The following is a 25,572-nucleotide window of genomic DNA, read 5'->3' as shown; positions in this document are numbered from 1 at the left end:
GTTAGACTTCTTCATTTTTGCCAATCTGGTGTGTTGACAGTTGTATCTCATTGTGGTTTTAATTTGTATTTTCCTGGTCATTAAAGAGGTTGTCAACCTCCTCCCCCTACTCTCTCTCTCTCTTTCTCTCTCTCTCTTTTTTTTTTTTTTAGGAGATGGCGATACCATCAGCATAATTGACCCAAATTATAAAAACAGCAACACTTAACATCATGCACATTATTTGACTATTTCCTGCAACTTCTTTTCAAAATTATATAAACTTTCCCAGTATAAAAAGACTCCTGAGAAAGTGCTTGATAATATTAAACTTCAAAATCAACTTTAGAAAAGCAGGGAGTTATTTTCTAATTTTGGCTTTAATTTTTTTTGTTGTTGTTTTTAACCTGTTAAAAAAATATGGTGGGAAGTGTGTTGGAAGAGGTAAAGAAAAAGGAGTTTCCAGCTGATGGATTCAACATATTTGAAGATGCAAAAGTAGCATAAAGGAAAAACTTCGAGAGCAAGAATATATCATAAATAGCTGTCTTTCAGCAAGTTTTCATGTCGTTACTTGTATGAGAGAGAGGTGTTCCTGAAAGATATGTGTTTATAGAATCTTCTGTAGAATAATGTTGGCTATCTTGAATGAGTACTAAATTGTACAAAAATGATATTGAAAGAACCTAGATACTTTCCTAAAAGTTCACCCATTCCATCATTTAGATACCCAGTTGTCTGAATATATTCAACATTAGCTCCCCCATCTGCCACTCTTAAGTCTATTTGGGAGTTGCCCAAAAGCATTAAGTTGCTATTGTCTTTTAGTGGATTGAAATATTCTGGTTTTGTTAAATAAGTGCATTAATTCCCCTTTTTATCCTTTGAAAGCCCTATTTTCATCAAAATCCATGAAGTTCGACACTTCTTTGATATTTGGATGATAATACTACCTTGATAGATAACCTCTTGTAGTACATCACCTATTTCATGCAAAAATACGAACACAGGGATATTGTGTTGCTGGAGCTTATCAAAAAAATTCTCATTTCCTTCCTTGCACATGACATCAGATTCTTCCATAATTTCTTTAAGTTTAGCTTTTGATAAAGCTTGTTCAACTGGCAGATCATGTGACTTAGTATACTATTCTGCTGTATAAGACTGCTTCTAGTCTCTGGTAAGAATAAGATCAACTTTAATAGCATAATATTTTTCTTTTAGTTGAATATCTTTTTTTGACATTTATCTGTAAGCAGTTTACAGTTGCCGATGATATTATAACATGTTGAGCACCTTTTCCCTTACATTTACTTAGTTTTAACTTATTTGACAAGACCATGGTCACAGATAATTTTTCTACCCTTGTAGGGTTCTTGATGGGAACTGAATGTTTTTGGAGTTTTGGAATCATTTTCACAAAGACAGCAGTCTTAATTAGTCATTTCTTAGCTATCCAATATTCATCTCAATGACCTTGATCTTCTTTTGTATCCTCCTCTTCAAGGTGAATAAGTATTGGGCCAATACCACCACTGCCACCTGCGCACAAACTCCGGCACTGCCGACTGAGCCCACTGTCCCCATAGCCAGCCATGGCCCTCATTTACCTCCTAGCCAGGAAAAGAAGAGGCCAATTACGGTGGGCAGCAGGGCATACATACGCTTCACAGTGAACCCTCTGAATACCAACCTCCTTAATGGTTGCATATATTGTAAAAATCTTTCCCTTCTCTACTGCTTGCTTTTCATTCTTTTTTTTTTAAGATTTTATTTATTTATTTTATTTTAGAGAGAGAGAGCATGAGCGAGGGAGGGGCAGAGGGAGGGGGAGAAGGAAAGAATCTCAAGCAGACTCCACGCTGAGCTTGGAGCCCTGATGCAGGGTTCCATCTCATGACCCTGAGATCATGACCTGAGCCAAAACCAAGAGTCTAACACTTAACCAACTGAGCCACCCAGGTGCCCCACTTGATTTTCATTCTTAATGGTGAGTTCAAATTCTGAATTTTACTGTAATTTATCAATCTTCTCATTTAATTTTGCATTATTTGCTTCTTATTTAAGAAACAAGGTTATAGAGAAAAATATTTGATATAGTCTTTGGCAAATTTTGTAACTTGGTATTTTTTTTAAAGATTTTTTATTTATTTATTCGACAGAGATAGAGACAGCCAGTGAGAGAGGGAACACAAGCAGGGGGAGTGGGAGGAGGAAGAAGCAGGCTCATAGCAGAGGAGCCTGATGTGGGGCTCCATCCCGTAACGCCGGGATCGCGCCCTGAGCCGAAGGCAGACGCTTAACCGCTGTGCCACCCAGGCGCCCCTGTAACTTGGTATTTTATATCAAGTATTTAATTTCAATTCATTTTAGCGTTAGACTGTAGGATAGGGATACAACTTCATTTTTTTTCTTCTGTTTGGATAAACAATCGACTTTGTGTCATTTATTGATTAGATCACCTTTTGTCATGATCCATAATGTCTGCTTTGTCATAAATTCATTCTCCATATAGGCATGGATTTATTACTAGGCTCTCTATTCTTCCTTTGGTCTATTAGTCTGTGCCTGCACCAGCATCACAGCCTTGATTTCCATAGGTTATAGTAAGTCTTGATGTCTGGTAAGGAGAACCTCCCAGCCCCACCTCACACCTTTTTCTTCAGAAGTATCTTGGCTTTTGTTGGCCCTCCTTTCTTTCCTGTAAATTCTGTAATCAGCTTGTTGAGTTTCTGTTAGAACTGTGCTGAAGTTAAAGATCAATTTGGAGAGAATTATGATATACTTTCTGATATTTAGTCTTCCCACCTGAATATGTTAAATATTCTCATTTGCTATTCTTTAATGTCTTTCAATGAAGTTTTTTTTTAGCATTCTCTATAGAAGGCTTAAGATTCTTTATCATAGATATTTAAAAATGTTTATTGCTATTTTAAATTGTATGTTTTAAAAATTTACTTTTTAGCTAATTGTTGTGGGAATCTAGAAATGTAATTTTACTTTTGTGTATTGATTTTGAATCCAACATCTCTCATATTAATTTAAATTTTTACTTAAAAATTTTGTTTGCCCACATGATATAAATAACTAAAATGTAAACTTTAAGGGGAAAAAATTGGTATTTATTAAGTTTCTACTGTGTGCCAAATAGTTGACACAGATTATTTCACTTAATCTGTAGAACTATTTTATTGCTTATTTCCTCAGCAGACATTTATTAAGTAATCCCTCTGTGTTAAGCTTTTTTTTCCCTCTAGATTTTCTGTGTAAGCAATCGTATCATATACAAATAATGAAGGTTTTTGTTTTTTTCAATCCTTTACCTTTTATTTCTTTTTCTTGCTTTACTGTGCAAGGACCTCCAGTACAATGTAGAATAGGGTTGGAGAAAATAGGCATCCTTATCTTGAAACTGAGATTCTAGAAGATGTTTTCAAAGTCTCATTGTTAGGTATCAAGTTTCTCTGGGTCTTTTGGAATGAACTTTGTTGGGTTAGGAAAATGACTTCCATTCCCAGTGTGTTAAGGAGGTTGTTTCTCTTCTTTTAAATCACAAATGGATATAGAAGGTTATCCAATTTTTTTGGCTTCTATTAAGATATTATTTTTTTTACCTTAAATTGTTAATGTGCTGAATTACTTTAATTGATCTTCTCATGATAAACTAGTAAACACCAACTTGGTCTTAATAAGTTATCCTATTTATATTGTCTGATTTGTTTTATAAAAATGTTTATTTTCAGAGTTTTTGCATTTACATTCACTCATAAGTGAGATTGGCCTGTATTTTTCTTATGACATCCCTGTCTGGTTTTGAAAGCTGCTATATTACAAAGGACTCTTTTCCATTGTATGGAATAGTTTGTGTAAGATTAGAATTTCCTAATGCTTCAATGGTAGAATTTCCTAGAAATCCATCTGGATCGTGTGTGCGTGTGTGTGTCTGTGTGTCTGTGCATGCCCGCGCTTAATGGGACTATTTTAAACTACTGATTCAATTTCTTAAAATTGACACTTTACATTCTCTCTTTTTTTAAAGATTGGGTTGTTAACCTGGATATATCTGTTTATTTCATCTCAATTTTCAAATTTATAGGCACAAAGTTGTTCGAAAGATTTTATCTGCTTAATCTCTGTAGCAACTATAGCTTTACCCCCTTTTTATTTAAAATTCTTAATGCCTTTCTCTTTTGTTTTCTCTATATTTGTATATTTTATTACTTTTTGGACCTTTATTGACCCTCTTCATTCTATGCTTATTTTCTTTTTCATTAACTTCTGCTCTTATTTTTATTATTTTCTCTCATCTTCTTGAGTTTTGTTTGCTGTCCTTTTTTTCTAATTCCTTGTGGTTGGATATTCACTTCATTAAGTTGAACTTTTCTTTCTTTTCTAATGTAAGTGTTTAAGACTAAAACTTTAAGAATTTTTATAACTCTGTGTCCTATAGTTTTAGTACATAATACTTGTAACATCACCCTGGTATTTTTCTAAATATTTTCTAAAACGTTTATAATTCCATTTTTGTTTTTCTGATTGATAAGTTGTTCAGCAATGTGTGTTAAATTTTCCAATATTTTATTTCTCTATTTTATTTTTTCTAACTAAAGTGCATTGTGGTTAAATGATATGTTCTGTGTTATATCAGTTGTTTGACACGATGATTTCAAATTGTCTAGTTTGATGACCTAGCTTGTAGTCAGTTTTCCTAAATGTTTGATGTCAGCGTGACCAGTAATATGAAGTGGTTGGGTGTAGTGTAGAGCCAGATGTATCAGATGTTCTTGTATATGAGCATATGAGTGGGTGGGTTATGGTGCGGGAAACATGCTCATAAGATGTTCTTTCTTTTTAAGTAAACAGGGGGACTGGGACACTATGAAGTTTTAAAGTTGAACTTTCCTTCGATATTCGAGGTCTATTATTGCTTTATCCACAGGAGCGTGTGGGAGTCTCGTAGATTTGGGCAGCCCAGGGTTTTTGTGGTTTTTGCTTCTGTTGTTCCATCCTATGCATATCCTAATCCGGGAAGAACTGTAGGTGGTTAAACTGATTGCTCGTTTTATCAATGTGAACTGAGATTTATAGAATGGTTCCTAACCCTGTTGCTTCTGTGAGAGTGGTGCTAGCTGATATGTCTAATCTTTCTAACCCAGCAGAACCCAGAGCTGAAAAATGTGATGAATAATATAAATGGTTGGTTCTGCCAAGGACTTGATCTAGTTTGTAAAAAGGCCATTACAGTGTTCTGCCAGCTGGTCAAGGAACTATCTGGAACAAGGCATCAGGCAGGAGACCAGTTTCAGGAGGGGCTAACTAAACCTATTGAAGGTGGGATAATTTAGACAAACCTGCCAAAAATCAGTCTGCCTGAGTTCTCCAGTGTATCTGTCTAGAAGACTCCTACTTATAAGCATTTCTTAGAAAGCATCTTGGTGCTTTATCCAGGAAAATATACCCTGGGTGCTGAGTCCCCACTTGTGTCTATCCAGATTATTTATGAATGATTTGTGCTGATGGAAACAAACCTCTGAGAGACCTAACCACATATCAACACCTTTGATACGTGGCTCTTCGTCTCATATTGGAGGGCTGGAGATTCATGCCCCACTGTTTTGTGGCACATATGGCCATATAAATTCTGGAGAGTGTCCAAGTACTCTCAGCACTGCTGTTTACTTGCAGCCAAGCTTGGATGAGCACTAGGGAAATGGAGAGCCTGTCTAGGACAGGAAAAAAGGATTTCAGGGGCACAGTGGTTTACAGAGGGTATGGAATGTATATGGAACTAACTAGCTCTAGGCATCCACCTGGAAGGTTGGTGGGAAGTAGTGACATGCAGCTTTCAAGTCTTCTTCCCAGTGGATGATGCCCAATCTTTTCCAACCTGTACTTTCAGTGGTTGAACATACTCTAGTGGCTGGAAGATTTGTTCTTAATCATTGTCTTTTTAACTTAACATCTACTGGTTTAATAGTTTGTTGAGAATTTTGTGAACAAATATAAGGCTGCTAATTTTTGGTTTCTAGTATTTATCCTTTTGGAAAATCAGGATGTTTTCCAGCATTATATATACAGTGCCATATAATATGCTGCAGTGTTTAGCAATAAAATGTGGAGAGGGTCAGATTCTAAAAGAGTTGAAATATCCATCTATATCAGGACATTGCTCAACTATAGCATCTTGGCCATCCGTTTGTTCTTTGTTCTCTGTGATTTTCAGAAAATATCAAATTCCTTTGATATTCTGTGTAGAAATTCAACTGGACTGAATTTTTATGGTAAAGAATTTCATAGCCAGGACAATAATGGCTTAAAAAAAAAAACACGGCTAGTTAGACTGGTGCTATATCCTGCTAAAAGTGTAGAGTGCTGGGGCTCCTGGGGGGCTCAGTCAGTTAAGCCTCCAACTCTTGATTTCAGTTCAGGTCATGATCTCAGGGTTGTGAGATTGAGGCCACTTAAGATTCTTCTCGGCCTCTCCCTCTAGCCCTCCCCCCTCCCTCTCTAAAAAGAAAAAAAGTGTAGAGTGCTATACTGTCTATTTTTCACATATTTATATTATTTATGAGACTTAACCCCCTCCATCTTGATAGCTGTCATTTGGTATATCTTGCCTATCAATCAGGTAGTATAATGACTTCTATCTTTTTGGAAGGCACTTTTGATGTTATAGTGCTGTCCCTGATGGTAATTCCAACACCCTGAGGTAACTATGCTAATTAGTACTGCTTTTATAAACTTCTTTTCGTCATGTCATTTTTCCATGTCGTAAAAAAAGCACTCAAATGTGTATGATAACAACCTATAATTTTTTTTAGTGGTAGTGTGGATATACCTTAATATAATCAATTTCTATTCTCAACTTGTCCTTGTCATAAATTCCTAGAAGTGATATTACTGTATTGAAAAGTATAAAAATCTCAGGGCGCCTGGGTGGCTCAGTCGTTAAGCGTCTGCCTTTGGCTCAGGGCGTGATCCCGGCATTCTGGGATCGAGCCCCACATCAGGCTCCTCTGCTGGAAGCCTGCCTTCCTCTCCCACTCCTCCTGCTTGTGTTCCCTCTCTCGCTGGCTGTCTCTCTCTCTCTCTGTCAAATAAATAAATAAAATCTTTAAAAAAAAGTATAAAAATCTTAAAGGTTTTTGTTAATTTATTACCAAATTGTCCTCCATATATATTTCACTATTTTGTATTCTCACCAGCAGTGATAGATAAAAGTAGACTTTTCAGGGACGCCTGGGTGGCTCAGTCAGTTAAGCGTCTGCCTTCAGCTCAGGTCATGATTTCAGGGTCCTGGGATGGAGCCCCATGTGGGGCTCCCCACTCAGCATAGAGTCTGCTTGTTTCTTTCCCTCAACCCCTCCCCCTGCTTGTGCTTTCACTCTCTTTCAAATAAATAAATAAAAATCTTTAAAACAATAAAAATAGACTTTTCATAAAAACTTTCAATAGAGTATCTTGTATTTTGACATCTTAGATTTTTAATCTTTGCCAATTTTATAGAACTATTGTTGTAATTTGACAGTTTCACATACTTATAGCCCATCGAGAATTTTTCTTTTGTTAATTCCTTATTCTCATTGATTTGTCAGAAATCTGTATGTGAAGGATTTAACACCTTGTAAGCCATCTACTTTTAAAAAAAATTTTTCCAATTTTATTTTACTTTTAATTCTGTTTGTATTATTTTTCAGGTACTGAAATTTAAAATTTTTATTAGTCAAATCTATCAGTCTTTTGTGCTTCCTTCTTTTGGATTTATAGGTTAAAAGACATTCTCCTCTTGAGTTTAGACAAATGTTCAGTTATATTTCTTCTATTCTTTTATTATTTTATCTTTAACATTTGAATTTTTAAATAACATAAATGTTTTAATATAATTTTCAAGTAAAGTAAATGATGATTTAGTTTGTTGTTTATCATGTCATTATTCATTCTTCTACTGAAAACTTTTGACCATTTGTACTTCTGATAAGAATTATCACTAAAATTGAATATATGAAAGCAATGGAATTAATCTTACTTTTATTGCCTGCTTTGGTTAATGGTTTGGTGGAAAAGAAGGCCAACACCTGATCATAAATCCATTGACTTTTCTGAGTGCAGATTTAGGATTCACTTGATAATGTGTGGTATATATGCATTCTCATAAGATTGGTTATTATATTTAATATTCAAACTTTTTTCCCTCCTAGTATGTAACATTAAAATAAGAAATGTATCTTGGCAGGGTTTGAGTAAATCTGTCCTACTTTTGCAGTTCATCAGATGACTTTATTTAACTTCTTATGCAGGTAGAATTCATTTTGATATATGATGTGAGATAAGAATCTTATTTATTTTTTTCAAATATATAACTAATTGAATAATCTATACTTTTCTAATTGATTTTAAATACTACTCTTATGATTAACTAAATACATTTATTCACACATACATATACATATATGCACATATATGTGGCTTTCTATTCTCTTTCCTCAACTTTTCTGTTTTTAGAACAGTATCTTCCTGTTTTAATAATTATTGTAGCTTTGAGGTATATTTTAATATCAGGTAGTTCTGTATTTTTATCATCATGCTCTCACAAGAAAGAATGATTTAAATATTTTAAAAAACACATTTCATTTTAAAATGTGTTTAAGAATGAAAACTTTCAGGACTTTTTAAAGTGAACTTTAAAAAATTACTTTTTAACATTAAACTTTTATCAAACAGAAACAGTAATTTCCACATATTAACAATAAAATCTAAATAAAATATGTAATGAAAAAATATATACTATGACACTAGAAATTACAGTATTTGCTATAAACGTGGGAAAGGTCAGGACCTGACTGATATAGTTGCTAATGAATTAGTTACATTTTGGGGCCACTTTTCAGGTTGTCTTAATGGGCCATAGTTTGAAGAGTACAAGGGGGTTGTTGGAGGTGGTCTTTGTTAGTTTTTTTTTTAAGATTTTATTTATTTATTTGACAGAGACAGAGAGAGCAAGGGAGCACAAGCAGGGGGAGAGGCAGAGGGAGAGGGAGAAGCAGGCTTCCGGCTGAGCAGGGAGCCCAACGTGGGGCTGTATTCCAGTACCCCAAGATCATGACCTGGACCAAAGACAGTTGCTTAATCGACTGAGCCACTCAGGCACCCCCTTTGTTAGGTTTAAAACAAATGATGAGACCAAGCCTCTAGTGTATCACTGTTACATTCATACTCCCAACCCAGACCTGGCTTTTCATGCATCACGGTCTTGTCCTTGACTTTCCCTGTATTCCTGGTTCCTGACTGTTTGGTGCCTTATCCACAACTCCATGCTGACCATCCCTTCTTCATATTTGCAGACTTCTTAAACTTCCTTGTTCTAACTTATAGCCTTGCTTCCCTGATTCACTGTAGTTCTTAGATGTCCATTCTGTGATAGGAAGGAAGGTGCCTCCGGCTGACTCTTTACATAGCTCTCTTTTCATGTACTGGCCTTTTCTCAGACATTTTAATTACACACAGTAAAACTTACAGAGCATGGAGTTGTATTTTAATTCTACCTACAATATATCTGCACACTTACAGTATATTTGTAATAGGGATCTGTGCTATCAAAGAAGTTTAAGAATTCTTTTCTTTTGTACCACCTCACCTGCAATTTTGGTTTCAACTGTGCTGTAGTTTTTCCATACTCTTGTGTCTTTTGCCTTGAGATATATTTGTATTTATCAATAAGAAAGATAAACAAAAATAGCCATGATGACTATAATAAGGGCCAAAGAAAAGTGCTAACTAAGAAGGGAAGAACAAAGAAATAACACCAGCAAACCAAGCTGACTTTAGCAACATAACTAAAATGGGTAACCTTCCAAGCAACTTGGTAATGACAATGACACTGAATAACAGTAGTTCAAATGACAGTAACAGTGGTTTTGAAACCTCATATTAATTCTTCTATGGCATGTGTTAAGTACTAATTCAGTTTGGAAGATTTAAATGTAAGTATGCTTATTAAGCATTTACCAAGGAGAGCTGACATGTGTGTATTTACAAACTTCTCCACTGCCCACCATACCACTTAAGGTCCATAAAAAAATGAAGCCTCAAAAACATACGTATTTTTTGGTAATATTTTGTACTATTCAAATCTCCAAAGGATTTTTGTGAAAGAATTCAGAGGGACAAGATTTTTGCTTACTGGTGGGCAATGACATTCTGCGAATACAATTAAGAACAACAATGAAAATTTTGTACTTTTTCTCAGCAAGTATTGAATTAGGAGGCCCAAAGAATTAGCTATCTAGTTACTATGTCTTTGTTTTTATGCAATATAATCTCAAGCCTTGCATCAAGTCAGAACAATTAGTTATCTTTCTCGGTATGGAGAAAAGCAGGATAGTACATTTGAAATCTTTAAAGACAAATCAAAATTTTCAAGAGCTTATCCTTTCAAGCATTTTCTGGAAAATAAGTGATGTTTATGATAAGTCACAAATGTAAAGGAGATGCTTTTATTAATGGGAATTAAATGAGTGTTACTAATTCATGTACCAATAAAAGCAATTTTTTTTTAAAAGCCTCAGACAGTTTGGCAACCTATCAGTTAGAATTTCAATGGCTTATTCCTTTTGTAGTTTGTATTTCCATTAGCTTCTTTACATTGCAACTCCATAAGGCATTTTAAAAAGATGTGGATGAAAAGCAGAACTGAACTTGGTCTCCAAACCTTTCTTTGCAGAGGTAAGATAGTAGGGTGCTGGAGAAGGTGTGCAGGCCTGGTATGTTAAGCCTTCAGGGAAAATAGATGGAAAAAATAACAAAACAAAACAAAGCTAACAAATACACTTGTCCTGAAAGCTCTAAAGCAGTGGTTTACAATGTATTCCCCTCAGACCCCTGGGGGCCTTGGGTTTATTAAGGGACCTCTAATTCAGTGGTTCTTAACCCTGAGTTTGGCTGTAGGAGCACCAAAAGTCAGATCTGTCCAGCTCCTCCGCCCACCCATATGATTTAATTGGTCAGGGTGGAGCTAGGACAGCAGTAGTTACCTAAAGTTCCCCCAAGTGATACTAATGTTAGCAAGGGTTGCTGACCGCTGTTCTATTCCTATGAATATATAAGAGTCTGAAGAAGGAAAAAATACCATATATACACATATGTCTTGTATCACCTTTTCTCTATTTATGGACACAATGACTCAGATACAAATTCATTAAACATGTCATGGAATTAATAGGGACTTTTTGCATTTACATGTGTCTTCATATGTATCTTCTAAAAAGATTACCATCATGTGGACATTCTCAGACTTGAAGAGTTTGATCATTTTGACTATGAAGAACCAAGGTAGGGTTGAAATTGTGGTTAAAACAATCACCCTTATAGGTTAAACAGTGGTCAAGACCAGTTCTTGGCTTAATCATGAGCACTGGAAAAATTTTACTGTAAAGTGTTGGGGAGAGAAGCCTTAAATACAGAGAGGATGAACGAGATCTTATGTGACCCATCCATTCCCTGAGTCTAAGACCCGGATAAGATTCTTAGCTCTGCCTCTTGCCGTGGGGAGCCTTGAGTGGCTTCTCAGAGAAAGTGAAAAGGGATGGACTCCCTTTTGCTTTGATGCTCCTTACGTGTCTCTAAATTGTGTCTCTTTGGGGCTGGCTGCGATTCTTGAGTGCAGTGAACATAGGTCTTTTCTAAAGGACCTGAAAACTCAGACTACAGAAGTTCATTCTTTCTGCAGCCTCTGGATCTTGTAGGTAAGACCTATTTTCTGGGTGTGCTTTGTGGCATCACATTCAACTGAGGAACTTGCAGAATAGGCTGCAAGTGCTAAGATCCTGAGTCAGAAATGTACCAAATTACTGTTCTCTATTTAGCAGGCACAGTTCAGTTCCATTACTAAAAAGTAAAAATTGCTTTTGGATTTATGACTTTGTCTTTTTAAATCTTAAAAATCATAGCTGAGTGTCACATGCAAAAAATAGGTCTGCACAAAAGGCACTGAGAAGATCCCTGCACTTCTTTTTATAAGAGCAGTTATACTTAAAATATTTGCGATAGGAAAAACATTATGACATAAAAATACTTGAAGCAAGAAGAGTCTACTACAATCACAAGAAACTCATTTCAGATTTTAACAACCTTATTAAAGAAGCCCTTACTTTAATTTATTAGAAATCTCACCTGTTGTAGATCATTGCTTGTTCTTTTGTCCTAAGGGAGATGAGTAAAAATTGGACACCATTCTCTATGTGATATTTCATTATAGACCTAGAGGCATTTGTTACTTTCCTATTCAAGTTGCTATTTTCAGCAATAAATAGGCCCAATGTTGCCACCTTATTGGTCCTGTTTCCTCCTTACTTGGCCTTCTTTGAAGCTTTGCTATTGAGTGGGGTGAACTTCTGAAGACCTCAGGTTAAAAGCTATTGATCGGAGTTTCTCATTCTTACCTAAACTGTCTCTAATTTCCATTCTAAGTATTTTTTCTGAAAAAAAATATGTATATATAAAATTTATCTCTCAAACTACTTTGGGGGCAATACCACCATGTGGATGACCTATAGTCAACTAAACCTCAAAATGTATACAGGGGCACTCATATTCCCACCTCTGAATCTGGGTGTCTCACTCAGTGAATCACTCTGCCACTCACCTAGGTACCTGTACCCGATATATGGAGTCATTTTTTACTCTTTTACAACCTTTAATCAAATTAATCAACAAGTGCTATTGATTCTACCTCTTAAATATATTTCAACTCAGTCCATTCCTATCACCCCCGCTATCATTAACCACCATTGCAGTCCAGAGATGTTCTGCCTCTCACCTAGATCTCTTGCTTCCAATCCATTCTTTACACGTAAGCCCGAGTGGTATTTCTAAAATGAAGAATCAGTTATATTAGTCCCACTCACCTTCTTAAAACCCTCTAGTGCCCTCCCCTTCCTGTGATAAATTTATAATTCTAAACCTGGTCATTAGGCACCCCTTCATTAGTCTCCAGCTGGTCTTTCCTGTCCCATCTCAGATTCCTCCATTGAGAGCTATATTCAACTTCTTTCAATTCCTCAAATTTACCCGTTTTCTATTGCTTTTGCATTTTGGGTACTATTTTCCTCTTCCTGAGACATCGATCCTTTGGGTGTCAGCTTACACATTTCACTTTATTTGGGGGATTTTTTCTGACCTTACACTAGATGTGGCCTCCAGCTATGTCTTCCAAAACTTCCTGTTTCCCTTACGACTATACTCATTTGTGGTCATTACTTGGCAAGTGAAATCTATTTTTTTTTTGCTATCTTCTGTTTTTAAATTTCCTTCTCTGTATAAAGAGTAATGTGTTTCTTTATCTAATTATCTCCCTAGTTTTCTTCATCTCCTACAATTAATTTATATCTCAATTTTTGCTCAACTTTCTTCATTTTTTAAAATTAAGAAAATTAATCTAGAGATTAATATACATTAGGAAAGTGTACAATTATATCAGCTCTTCTGACCTCCCATTAGATGGATTATATCAAGTTTTTTGTTTAATTTGTGATAATTATCCCATAAGTAGTGTAATGAAGACTTGGACAAAGCATATTTTAAGATGAATTTTTTTTTTAAAAAAACCCACTAAAACCTAATGAAATAAATCTTTCTTCACAGCTTTTAAATTGTAAGATTAACACCACATATATCAACATCATTATTTTTTTCTCCTCGAGTTAGAAGCTTGTCAGATAGGTACAGAGAGTTGGAGAGATGGTGGGAGGGTTTATAATATTTTGGTGCCCCCGGTCATGCTGAAGCATCCCCATGTCTGTTGTTCTCATGTGCTTTGGATAGATTGACAATGAATACCCCACAGTCTTGGTGGTTGGTCTACACAGAGTTGGACTTGGGTGGATGAGGCCCTTCTCCAGAGATGCCAGTTATCACAAAGGTAAGAACAGATGGGCCATGTCTACTCCAGAGTGGATTTTCAAGTCCAGTCTAAAACAGTCCACCCCATCGGATATACAACCACTAGAATATGTGCTGCTCTCCTTGTTTTTTCCCATCTTAAGCCTCTCCCTATCAATGAATTTTATTGATCTCACTAGTGACTAATCTCCTTATCATTCAGGACAGTTCTCATATGAGAATTACCTATAAACATTTAAAAAATACCAATGCCTAATATTCATTGATTCAATTTGGGGGGGAGCCCAAGCTTTGGTTTTTGAAAATCTTCTCAGGTAGTTCTCACATGCAGCTTGTGATTTAGGTCAAAAGATGCACCTCATCTTGCTTAATAAACTGATTCATCAACCCTCTTGACTTTCTTTACATGTAGACTTTCACCTTCATCTGGATCTCTTCCATTCCAGTAAATGCATTGTACTTCTGTCCATAGTTTCTCAAATTTTTTTGTTTCAATTTTTTATTTAAATTCTAGTTAACATAATATATAGTGTATAGGACCGTTCTACTCCTGAATATTAGTTTTAGGGGTAGAATTTAGTGATTCATCACTTACATATAACACCCAGTGCTCATCACAAGTGCCTTCCTTAATACCCATCACTCATTTAGCCCATCCCCAAGCCATCTACCCTCCAGCAACCCTCAGGCTGTTCTGTTTTATTGTTTGCCTGTCCCTTTTCCCCCCTGTGTTCATCTGTTTTATTTCTTAAATTCTTAAATTTCTTAAATGAGTGACATAGTTTCTCGAATTAAAACCAGAGGGGCGCCTGGGTGGCTCAGTCATTAAGCATCTGCCTTCGGCTCAGGGCGTGATCCCGGCATTCTGGGATGGAGCCCTGCATCAGGCTCCTCCGCTGGGAGCCTGCTTCTTCCTCTCCCACTCCCCCTGCTTGTGTTCCCTCTCCTCGCTGGCTGTCTCTCTCTCTCTGTCAAATAAATAAATAAATAAATAAATCTTTAAAATATTAAGAAATTAAAAAAAATCAGAGATATACTCTTCTTTTTCTAGTCCCCCATCTCAACCAATCCATCAGGAAGTACTGTAGACTTCAACTTCCAACCTATCTGTCTTACCTTCATTGCCTTTCTCTTAACCCACACCATCCTCTTGTCTTGCCTGGACCATTGAAATTTCCTAATTGGTTTGTCATATTCCAATCCTGTATTATCTTCCACAAAGTTCTTAATTTTTTAAAAATGGTTTTAAACTCAGCCCACAGAATGGGAGAAGATATTTGAAAATGACACTGCTGATAAAAGACTAGTATACAAGATCTACAAAGAACTTCTCAAACTCAATACACGTGAAACAAATAATCAAATCAAAAAATGGGCAGAAGATATGAACAGACACTTTTCCAATGAAGACATACCAATGGCTAACAGACACATGAAAAAATGTTCAAAATCATTAGCCATCAGGGAAATTCAAATCAAAAGCACACTGAGATACCACCTTACACCAGTTAGAATGGCAAAAATTGACAAGGTAGGAAACAACAAATGTTGGAGAGGATGTGGAGAAAGGGGATCCCTCTTACACTGTTGGTGGGAATGCAAGTTGGTACAGCCACTCTGGAAAACAGTGTGGAGGTCCCTTAAAAAGTGAAAAATTGAGCTAACCTATGACCCAGCCATTGCACTACTGGGTACCCCAAAGACACAGACGTAGTGAAGAGAAGGGCCATATGCACCCCAATGTTCATAGCAGCATTGTCCACAATAGCTAAATCGTGGAAGGAGTTGAGATGCCCTTCAACAGATGACTGGATTAAGAAGATGTGGTCCATATATACAAATGAATATTACTTAGCCATCAGAAAGAATGATTACCCAACATTTTGCAGCAACATGGATGAGACTGGAGGAGATTATGCTAAGTGAAATAAGTCAAGCAGAGAAAGACAATTATCATATGGTTTCACTCATTTATGGAACATAAGAGATAGGAAGATTGGTAGGAGAAGAAAGGGAAGAATGAAGGGGGGGGTAAACAGAAGGGGTAATGAACCATGAGAGACTGTAGACTCTGGGAAACAAACTGAGGGCTTCAGAGGGGAGGGGTTGGGGGATTGGGATAGGCCAGTGATGGGTATTAAGGAGGGCATGTATTGCATGGTGCACGGGGTGTTATATGCAAATAATGAATCATGGAACATTGATTGCATCAAAAACTGGGGATATACTGTATGGTGACTAATATAACAATAAAAATTATTTTTAAAAACTTTTTATTATAAAATATTGCAAACATTTAGATGGAAATAAACCCTCAAGGTTTATAAAATCTTAACATTGTACTATATTTGCTTCACAGTTGTTGCATGTTTTTTTTTTCTAAAGAAGGAAAACTGTTGGCAGAGTTGAAATCTCCTCTATACCCTGTCCTGACAAAATTTCCTCCCTTCCTTCACAGAGGTAACTACTTACATAAATTTAGAGTTTATTATACTCATGTATGCTTTATACTTTTGGTACATATTTGAATCCATACATAGTGTTTAGTATCGTTTTTAAATATTAGTGGTATTATATAGTTGGTATCAGATTACATGTTGTCTATTTTACTTAACATGTTTTTGATATTTGTTCATGTTAATACAAGCAGCTTTAGTTTATTCATTAAAATTATTATATAGTACGGTATCAGAACAAGAGATCATAATTTGTTTTTCTATTGACCAACATTGAAATCATTTTTTCAATTTTTCTTTTCTTTCTTTCTTTCTTTTTTTTTTTAGATTTTATTTATTTATTTGACAGAGATAGAGATAGCCAGCGAAAGAGGGAACACAAGCAGGGGGAGTGGGAGAGGAAGAAGCAGGCTCATAACGGAGGAGCCTCATGTGGGGCTCGATCCCATAATGCCAGGATCACGCCCTGAGCTGAAGCCAGACGCTCAAACACTGTGCCACCCAGGCACCCCCATTTTTTTCTTTTCATAATTGATTTTGTAGTCAACATTTGTATATCTCTTTTCTATACATGTGCAAAAGTATCTCTGAATACACACCAGGGAGTGGAATGTGGGGCCTTAGGGCCTTTCCAACTTTTCTAATTTTGCATAATTGCAGTACAATCTTAAAAAAAACCTTCCTATTACTCAAAAAAAAAAAAACTATTATGGAGCACCTACTATATGCCAGTATGAAGCAGGAAACAAGAGAGACAAAAATCTCTGCTGTCTTTTATCTTATATACTAATGGAGGGAGAACAAGTAAACTAACAAGATGATTTCAGTGAATGCTAAGTGCTGGATAATGAGTCATATCATCCTCTGCTTCAAGATCTTCAATGATGTTCCATTGCGTTTAGGGTTAATGTTATAACTCCTTTCCAAGCCTTAATTCTTGGTACCATCTGGCCCCTGCCTCCCTCCTTTCTCCCTTTGACTCCCTGTGCTTTTGCCATACTGACCTTGGAGTTTGGGGAACTTATTAAGCTTTTTCCTTCTTCAGGATCTTCACATGTGTTCTTCTAACTTCCTGGAAAGTTTTCCCCAACGTTCTTTGGCTAATTCTAACTCATGATGCAAGCCATAACCTACTTGTCCTGATTTCAGATAGACCATAAAAATAGACCCCTCCTATTAAATCTCTCTCACGGCACCCTGCTCTTTTCCTAGTATCACTTACTACAATACATGACTATACGTTTATATGTCATCTGCCTCACCTACCAGGTTGCAGGTTCTGTGCAGCTGGGATAATGCCTCTCTTGCTTCCTGCTATTATCTCCTAGCTCACAGCTTGACACATAATGGTTCCTTGGCACAGTTTTTAAAAAAATTAACACAAATTAGTGTCTTTCTGAAAGTTTGGTTGCAGGCTCATTTTGAGCAGGAGATTCATTTAGTTTGGGTTTTGATTTCTGTCTCTCCTTCAGGGCTTTTCTCTTCCTAACTAAGGGTTTAGGGTGGCTTCCATAAGTTCCCAGACCAGAACCACGTCTTAGTATGGATTTAATGGCTCCTGTCCTTGTGATACTGAAGATAACACAGACTTCATCAGAAGGCCAACAGTGTTTCGTTTTGAGGCTATCACCCTGTCCACAGCCAGCCTCCCTCAACTCTTAGTCNTGGATTTAATGGCTCCTGTCCTTGTGATACTGAAGATAACACAGACTTCATCAGAAGGCCAACAGTGTTTCGTTTTGAGGCTATCACCCTGTCCACAGCCAGCCTCCCTCAACTCTTAGTCAGATGAAATTTACAGCTTTAGATGGTGGTAGACAGCAGGGCTTTGTTGCTTTTTAAGCCTCTTTTAAGAAAGAATATTGAAGTCCTTGGGAGAAGCTTCACTCCACTCAGCCCCTTGCTTGAAGCAGTGAGCCGGAATCTAGTTTATCATCTTCCTTGGAACATTTTTAGTCCCTGTTACCTTTTCTTTTTCTTTACTTTTTTTTTGAAGATTTTATTTATTTAACAGAGAGAGAGAGAGAGCATAAGTAGGCAGAGCAGTAGACAGAGGGAGAGGGAGAAGCAGGCTTCCCGCTGAGCAGAGAGCTTCTGTTAACTTTTCAAGAGCCAGTCTCTTTTCTCCCTCTCTCCCTCTCCTCTTTTCTTCCTCCTTCCCTTCCTTCTTTTTATTACCATTTGAAAGTAAGTTGAAAGTATTGTGACATTTCACACCAAAATGCTATAGAATGTATATCCTAAAAAAAGAACATTCTACATAATTACAATACCACTGTCACATCTATGAAAGTTAATGTTGATAGAGTGGTATTACCTAACATAATGTCCATGTTCAACTTTCTCTAATTGTCACCCCTCCACACCCAGAAATTGCATCATAATTTTCAATGAAGGATCGCACATTTTATTTAGATTTCAGGTCTCTTAAGTCTTCTTTAAACCAGCACAGCTCCCATAGCCCTATTTTATTTTTATTTTAAAATTTTTTGTCTTTCATTATATTGACATTTTTGAAGAGTTCAGGCCAGTCTTCTGATAGAATGACTAATAATCTGCATTTTTCTTAATTTTCTTCTCCTGAATGGTCAAATTCATGTTACACATTTGACAAGAACACTCCATGTTTTTGATGATGTTGCATCCCGTCAGGAGGCATATTATTTTGTTTCATTAGTGGTAATGCTAAGTTTGATTACTTGTTTAACGTGGTGTCCACCCGATGTCATCACAATAAAGACATCTTTTTGTTTTTGAATTTAATAGGGAATCATTGGGGTGGCACCCTGAGACTATGTGAATATTTTGTTTAACAACCTTTCACTCAATGGTATTAGCATCCATTGGTGATCCTTGCTTGTATATGTTATTATATTGGTAGTTGTGAAATAGATAATATATAATTTAGCATTCCTTCTACATTTTTAAGCTGACATTCTATAAAGAAGCCTTTTCTCTCCTCCCTTCCATTATACTGTTTGTTTTTGTTTTTGTTTTTGTTTTTTAAGTATCATTAGGGACTCATAGGTTCTTTTTTCATAGGACATTTTGACCAGAAGTAAAGTAGTGCTCTTCTGAATATTTTTTCATAGTGCTTAATATGAATTTATTAGGTCTTTTTCTTATATGATACTTCACAATCAGTTGAAATAACATATTTGAATAAATAGCATAGTGTGGAGTTCCATTACTTGCTCCTGGGAGGTGCCTGGAAGGCTCAGTTGGGTAAGCATCCAATTCTTGATATCGTCTCAGGTCATGATCTCAGAGTCCTGAGACTGAGCCCCATGTTGTGCTCCAAGATGGTCCCCAGGATGGGCATGGAGCCTGCTTAAGATTTTCTCTCTTCCTCTCCCTCAGCCTCTCCCCCTGCTCTTGAGTGTGTGTTCCCCCCCCCCAACAAAAAACAAAAACAAAAAACACTTGCCCCTTCTCCAACTTTGAGATGTTGTTATAGTCAGGCTTAAAGTTTTTTCATCATTTACCATGGTTAACAACTATGGTAATGATTTATTTTCATTTTTGTTCCTTTGGTGACTTCAACATGAAATCAAGTCTGGTACTGTTATTAAAAATTCATTGGGTAAAATGATAAAATATCATCTCCTAGTGATAAAATATCATACACAGAAATACACATCTCTCCCCTTCTCCCTGATAACAATGCACATGCATTTAATGCCTTCTCTGTCTAATTTTTAGGATCGAAGATTCAATGATGAAATTGACAAACTAACTGGTTACAAGACAAAATCACTATTGTGCATGCCTATCCGAAGCAGTGATGGTGAGATTATTGGTGTGGCCCAAGCGATAAATAAGATTCCTGAAGGTGCTCCATTTACTGAAGATGATGAAAAGGTAAGTTTTCATGCCTTTTGTGACTTGTACTCTTCCTTGATCATTGATTGCTATTCTCCCTGAAAAGGACAGGACTTCTGTGAATAGTTTTGGATTAACTTATTCATGGATCAAAAGCTTTTTCTCATGTTACACAAAATGTAATGGAAGTCTTGGATATTTCATAGAATGTGGTACAATTGGAAATAATCACTTTATCTTTTTCTTAGTTTACTTTTCATTGCAAGCCTCAGTAGTATTCTTTCCTTGGTCTTCACCTTCCTTATAAGTAAGTTTTTTAATTGAGGATCACACCACCACCCAAGGGAAGATAGGGAATTAGGAAGCTGACTGTTTCAGAAACTCAACACTTGCTCTTGTGTTTTCATAACTACTATGAAGAATTGTTTTCTCAGTTCTTAAATAAAAATCTCAATAAAATGTTATTTAATCGTTATTCCAAATTGCTAAAAAAAAGAACATTATTTTTGTCCCTGAAGAGCATTTAACTTTGGTAGAAGTGATATCTTTTTGTTCTGAAATTTTAAGTTCTTTCACCATAGTTTATTCACCAGCGTATATTAAAAGACAGACTCTTCAAAAAGCTGAAGTTCTTTCTGGCTTTGAAGCTCTTACCTTCATATTGGATAAAACATGGTGGAGTATTTATGAAATTTGTGGTAAAAGCAAAGCTCAAATTAGTTTAAGTTTGATGACTGCCATACACCTATTTGATTAAAAAAGACAGTCTATAATTTAACCTTCTGGATGTGAGCTTGCTATTTGCTAGTGGTAATTACTAATGCATTAAATGAATGCAAATGTTCTGATATTAAAAGGTCAGCATAAAATATGATTATAAGGAGACAAGATTTTTTTTTTATTTTNAAATGAATGCAAATGTTCTGATATTAAAAGGTCAGCATAAAATATGATTATAAGGAGACAAGATTTTTTTTTTAATGTTTTTTTTATTGTATTATGTTAGTCACCATACAGTACATCCCTGGTTTCTGATGTAAAGTTCGATGATTCATTAGTTGCGTATAACACCCAGTGCAAGATTTTTAAGTGAAGAGAGTCCTTTACTGAGGTCATATCTGTTGTTGGATTTGAATATCCCAAATCCTGGGAAAGGTTTATAAACCCTTAGAGCGTGATAGGACCTCAGACAATTTCTTACCAATTCAGTGAAAAACTACAGTGTGAAGGCACTTGTGTTGGGGCTGTAGGAAGCACAAAGATAAATCCCAAGTGTGTTATGCCATCCTGGAGCTGAACAAGGCAGAAGGCAAGATCATCAAAAAGATGACCTAGAACGTGCTATGAATGCCTAGGAAAGGGAGGGTTCATCTCACTTGAAGAGCCTGAAGGGACTTCTTAGAAGAGGCAGCATTTGCTCTGGTCTCTCAAGAAAGCCTAGGCTTCCATAAGACACAGTCCCACGAAGGTGAGGACGTTTAGGGATATATAAATTGTAGGCTGCCTCATTCACTCTGCAAATGTTTCCATGGAATGTACCAATAAAGCAACAATGTTATTTTCTACCAAATGTGACAGAGTCTTATAATATGCCTCTTATAAGGATTCAGATAAAAGGATTAGAGTTTTGTGTTTTTCCGAACATACAACTACCTGCCCACATTTCCCAAACAGTTGAGTTTATAGATGGTAGTCCTGCCTTCACTCTGCCTCCTTCACTTAAAAGGATCCTGTTACATATTTAATTCTCATTTCTGCACTTATATTAGATTTGTTTTCTGGACTTCTCTCAGTGTATTTATACTTATGGCCTAGGGCTTCATGGGCTCTGAATGATTTACAGGGAAGGTCTGCACCGGGCTTTGTCTTGAATAGCATCAGTGTTTAGCTCTACTGAGAACGAGGGCTGGGACGGAGGTCCGGCCCCACTAAGGACAAATGGGCCTGCTCTTGGGTGAGACACTTAATCTTGTGACTCTCTGTTTTCTCCCCTATCAACTATACTATTCACCATTTACAGCGTGAGAATTAAATAAGATCATAAATTACAAATACTTTGTAAAATATAAAAAGCTAGGTAAATATAAAACATAAATTTTTAAATTATCATTTTCCCAAGAGTTTGAAATGTTCTTCTATTTTTGTCATTTATCTTCAGGCAACTTATTTCTTAGATTCAACATCATTTGAGTATCACATTTGCTCCATGTGTTATATTTTTTTCCTTTGCAATTATCCCATGTGCCCACAATAGGATTTTATTTTTCAGCCTCTACAGTTCTCTCACCTGATTTAAAAACCCTATTCTAGTCTTACTTCTTGGACGAAGTGTCACCAGTTCGGGCAAGTTGATTATGTTCACGCGGTTGACACTAGATGGGGAGTATTTTATCTCAACTTCTGTTTCCGGTGATTGTTCTTTCCTGCAAGGATTCTATAGATTATAAACCAAACAGATGTGGTGAAGAAGAAAAGCAGAAAACAAAATCTGGAAACGATTAATGGGAAGGAACAAGATCTGGATACTTCTTTCAAATAAGAGAAGATGTTATGGCATAATGGCTGCATGTAGACCATAGCAACAGTCTACCCTGGTTGAAATTCCATGTCTGCCATAGTCTGTGTGACCTGGGCAAGTTGCTTAGCTGTTCTGTGCTCCAATTGCCTCCTCTTAGAGGAGAGATGATAATAATAATACCTATTTCATGAGGCTGTTGGGGGGTTATATGAGAGGATACAGGAAAAGCAGTTGGAAGAGCACCTAGCACATAATAAGTCCTCATAAAAAATCAGCTCTCATTGACGGCACATTAATACATGCGAGATACAGTCTGGTATTGGTTTAAAAACTAGCTCTATATAGGTTGTCTTTAAGTTTTTATTAAGGATAGCCTATATTACCAGTTCCACTGTTGGGAGTTACAACAATGAAATGAGGCATATACTTCTTTATCAATTCACATTTCTCTTGTGTGATTTTTAATGCACAGAGTATTTTACTTGGCACAAGTGAAAAAAAAAAGTCTTGCCACAAGACTATGCTTATACTAATTTGTATTCTACTTTTTAGAGTTATTTCTTACCTATATGTCCAAATGTGAATGTAGTCTACATTTGCCATTATTAGGGATTATGAAGTTTTCTCTTTTTCTTTTTCTACATAGTCTAGTTTGCTTAGTCATTGTCCTATTACTGGAAATTTGGGTTATTTCCAGTTTTTCACTAATTCAAATAGCCCCTGAATGAACATCTTGAACAAATTACCTTTTTCTTTTGTGTTATTTCCTTGGGGTATATTCCAAAGACTGAAATTACTGAGTCAAAGGGCAAGAAAGTTTTATAGCTCTCATTCCAAGATACAGATAGCTTTCGGGAATACTGAACCTATTTACAAGAGTAGTAGCATGCCTATACCTCTTTTTTGCAAAGCCCTGCCAACTTTGTTCAGTTCCCATTTTAAAACTCAAATTAGTTTTCCTCAGTCTGCCAGGCAAGCTTCAGACCACCTCCTCCCACACTCACCAGTATAAACTTAAGCAGAAGCAGTTTCAGTGTTGCCTGCTAGTAAGGAAGAAAGGAAGGGACCTGGAAGCCCCATGCTTAGTGCTAGGTAGGGGGTTCCAGATCAGATACTCTTCGAAGCAGGTTCAAGTCTTTGCCCTGCTGCTTATTAGCTGAGTGATCTTGAGCGTGGCTGAATGTTTCTTAGCCTTGGAACCTCCGTAATAGTGTTGTGGTGAGGGATAAAATAGAGATGTAAAGTGCTTAAGGTAGCACTTACCAGTAAATGAATTTCATGAAATCTTGTCATCTATTTCAAAGTAAAACTAAAATAATGTGAACCTTATTTGTTATTTTACTTTATACACATAAGTGCTATGTCATCATTCGTGTGCATAGTGGCAAATTTATTGCACATTTAGCGTAATATGATTTGTATGTCCTGATATCTTAAAATGTCAACTTCTGGAGAGTACCAACTGTGTTGTGTTTGGTGTAATTCCAAACCTTCTGCAATATGAGAATCAGTAAATTATTTGCCCAGGATAAATTGAAAATTAAATGTGACATATTCATTTCTGGGTTATTCATGTATCTAACACAATTGTACATAGGATTATATTGTGTCTCTTGAAAATTCTATGCCTATATTTCAGTGGCTGTGCTGTATCACATAAAGTTGATGGAAAAGCCTGGAAAGGTCATCAAGATAATTTCCCACTAACCCTGCCCTCATCCAATGCAGGAATCTTTACCTGACAGATGGTCATCCAGACCCTGCCTAAAAACTTCACTTTTAATGACTTTAAAATCATCATACTCTTTAAAGTTCTTGCATAATAGCAGTAATTTTATCAGCAGTGGTTAGAGTTTTGTGTGAAATATCAGTCTACCATAGGCACATATTAATCATTTAAATTGCATACTGACAAATTACTAGTTCTATAATTCATGTTGGAAGTGCACACAAAGGCAGATCATACAAAGGAGATGATTGGAATTTCCTGGTTCACTTCATGGGTTTCTAGCAAAAGTCCCTGTTCTTCAGTGATACGTATAAGCTAGCTGATTTAGGTGGTATGACTATGCTCCTTGCATCCAATTAATTTATCACTTTGTTATTCTTGGGTGAGTAAAGAGAGGCATTATTTTGCTGAATAAAATGAGACCTGGATGGGAGCAAACATTGGTGATCTATCAAGGTATAGGGGCAGGCCAGATGAAACCTGGAATATGGAAATGAACATGGGCTCTTATCTCCCCTTCCCAAGTTGCCCATACCTGGTTCCCAAAGGAGCCATTTCTTATTGCCATGTTGCATAAAGTCTATGTCTATTGCTTACACTTTCCAATAGCTGACATATGAGCAGTTGTGGCTTAAAGTTCTTTAGCTAATCTCTACAGGGTTTCTTTAGTGTGTGGTCACCTCTGTCCAGCTTATAATTCATAATATTCAGCTACCCTGCTGCTGTCCTTCGCGTCAGCATGTTCAGACACCATGCAGAGCTGGGATGCAGCCAGCTGAGCTTGGCTGCCGGGACTGGCCACATTCCAGGAATTCGTTATGGGTGACGCTGCCCTGCCAATTGGTGTTGAGAATCGTGTACGGATGATGCCAATGAGACTTGCAAAAGCTGGAGTTTTGTTATTTACAACAGGCCAAGTAATGGGAAGGATTTGATAAGCTCTTGGCTTTACATTTTTAAGCTGTTCCTGATTGTACAAAGGCTAATATTTAGGATCCTGGTGAGATGTCAAGGGTGCAAAAGGTATTACAATTCATTTTGGTGAGAAGAAGGGAAATTGAATATATCTTGCTGATAGGGTGACAAATTGGGGGTCCCAGTAGACTGAATGCAGCTCACAGATGCGTGACTTGCATGGAATTTGACTGGCATAGGATTGATTTTTTTTTTTT

At 36.5% G+C, this 25,572-nt stretch overlaps 1 protein-coding gene and 1 pseudogene across 1 annotated transcript in view; one reads left to right on the top strand and one right to left on the bottom strand.

Annotated features, from left to right (window-relative positions):
- Positions 1–25,572, top strand: part of PDE11A (phosphodiesterase 11A) — a 374,013-nt gene that overhangs the window by 35,576 nt on the left and 312,865 nt on the right. Inside the window, exon 2 of the mRNA XM_034654788.1 lies at positions 20,034–20,192. Within this exon, the coding sequence (XP_034510679.1) occupies positions 20,034–20,192 (159 nt within the window). The remainder of the gene's footprint in view (positions 1–20,033; positions 20,193–25,572) is intronic.
- LOC105237454 lies at positions 590–1,566 on the bottom strand (annotated as a pseudogene).

The sequence above is a fragment of the Ailuropoda melanoleuca genome, chromosome 2, assembly GCF_002007445.2.
Source record: "Ailuropoda melanoleuca isolate Jingjing chromosome 2, ASM200744v2, whole genome shotgun sequence".
NCBI classification, from domain to species: Eukaryota; Metazoa; Chordata; class Mammalia; order Carnivora; family Ursidae; genus Ailuropoda; species Ailuropoda melanoleuca.
Note: the sequence above shows the minus strand (reverse complement) of the source record. Positions and strands in the feature narration are given on the sequence as shown.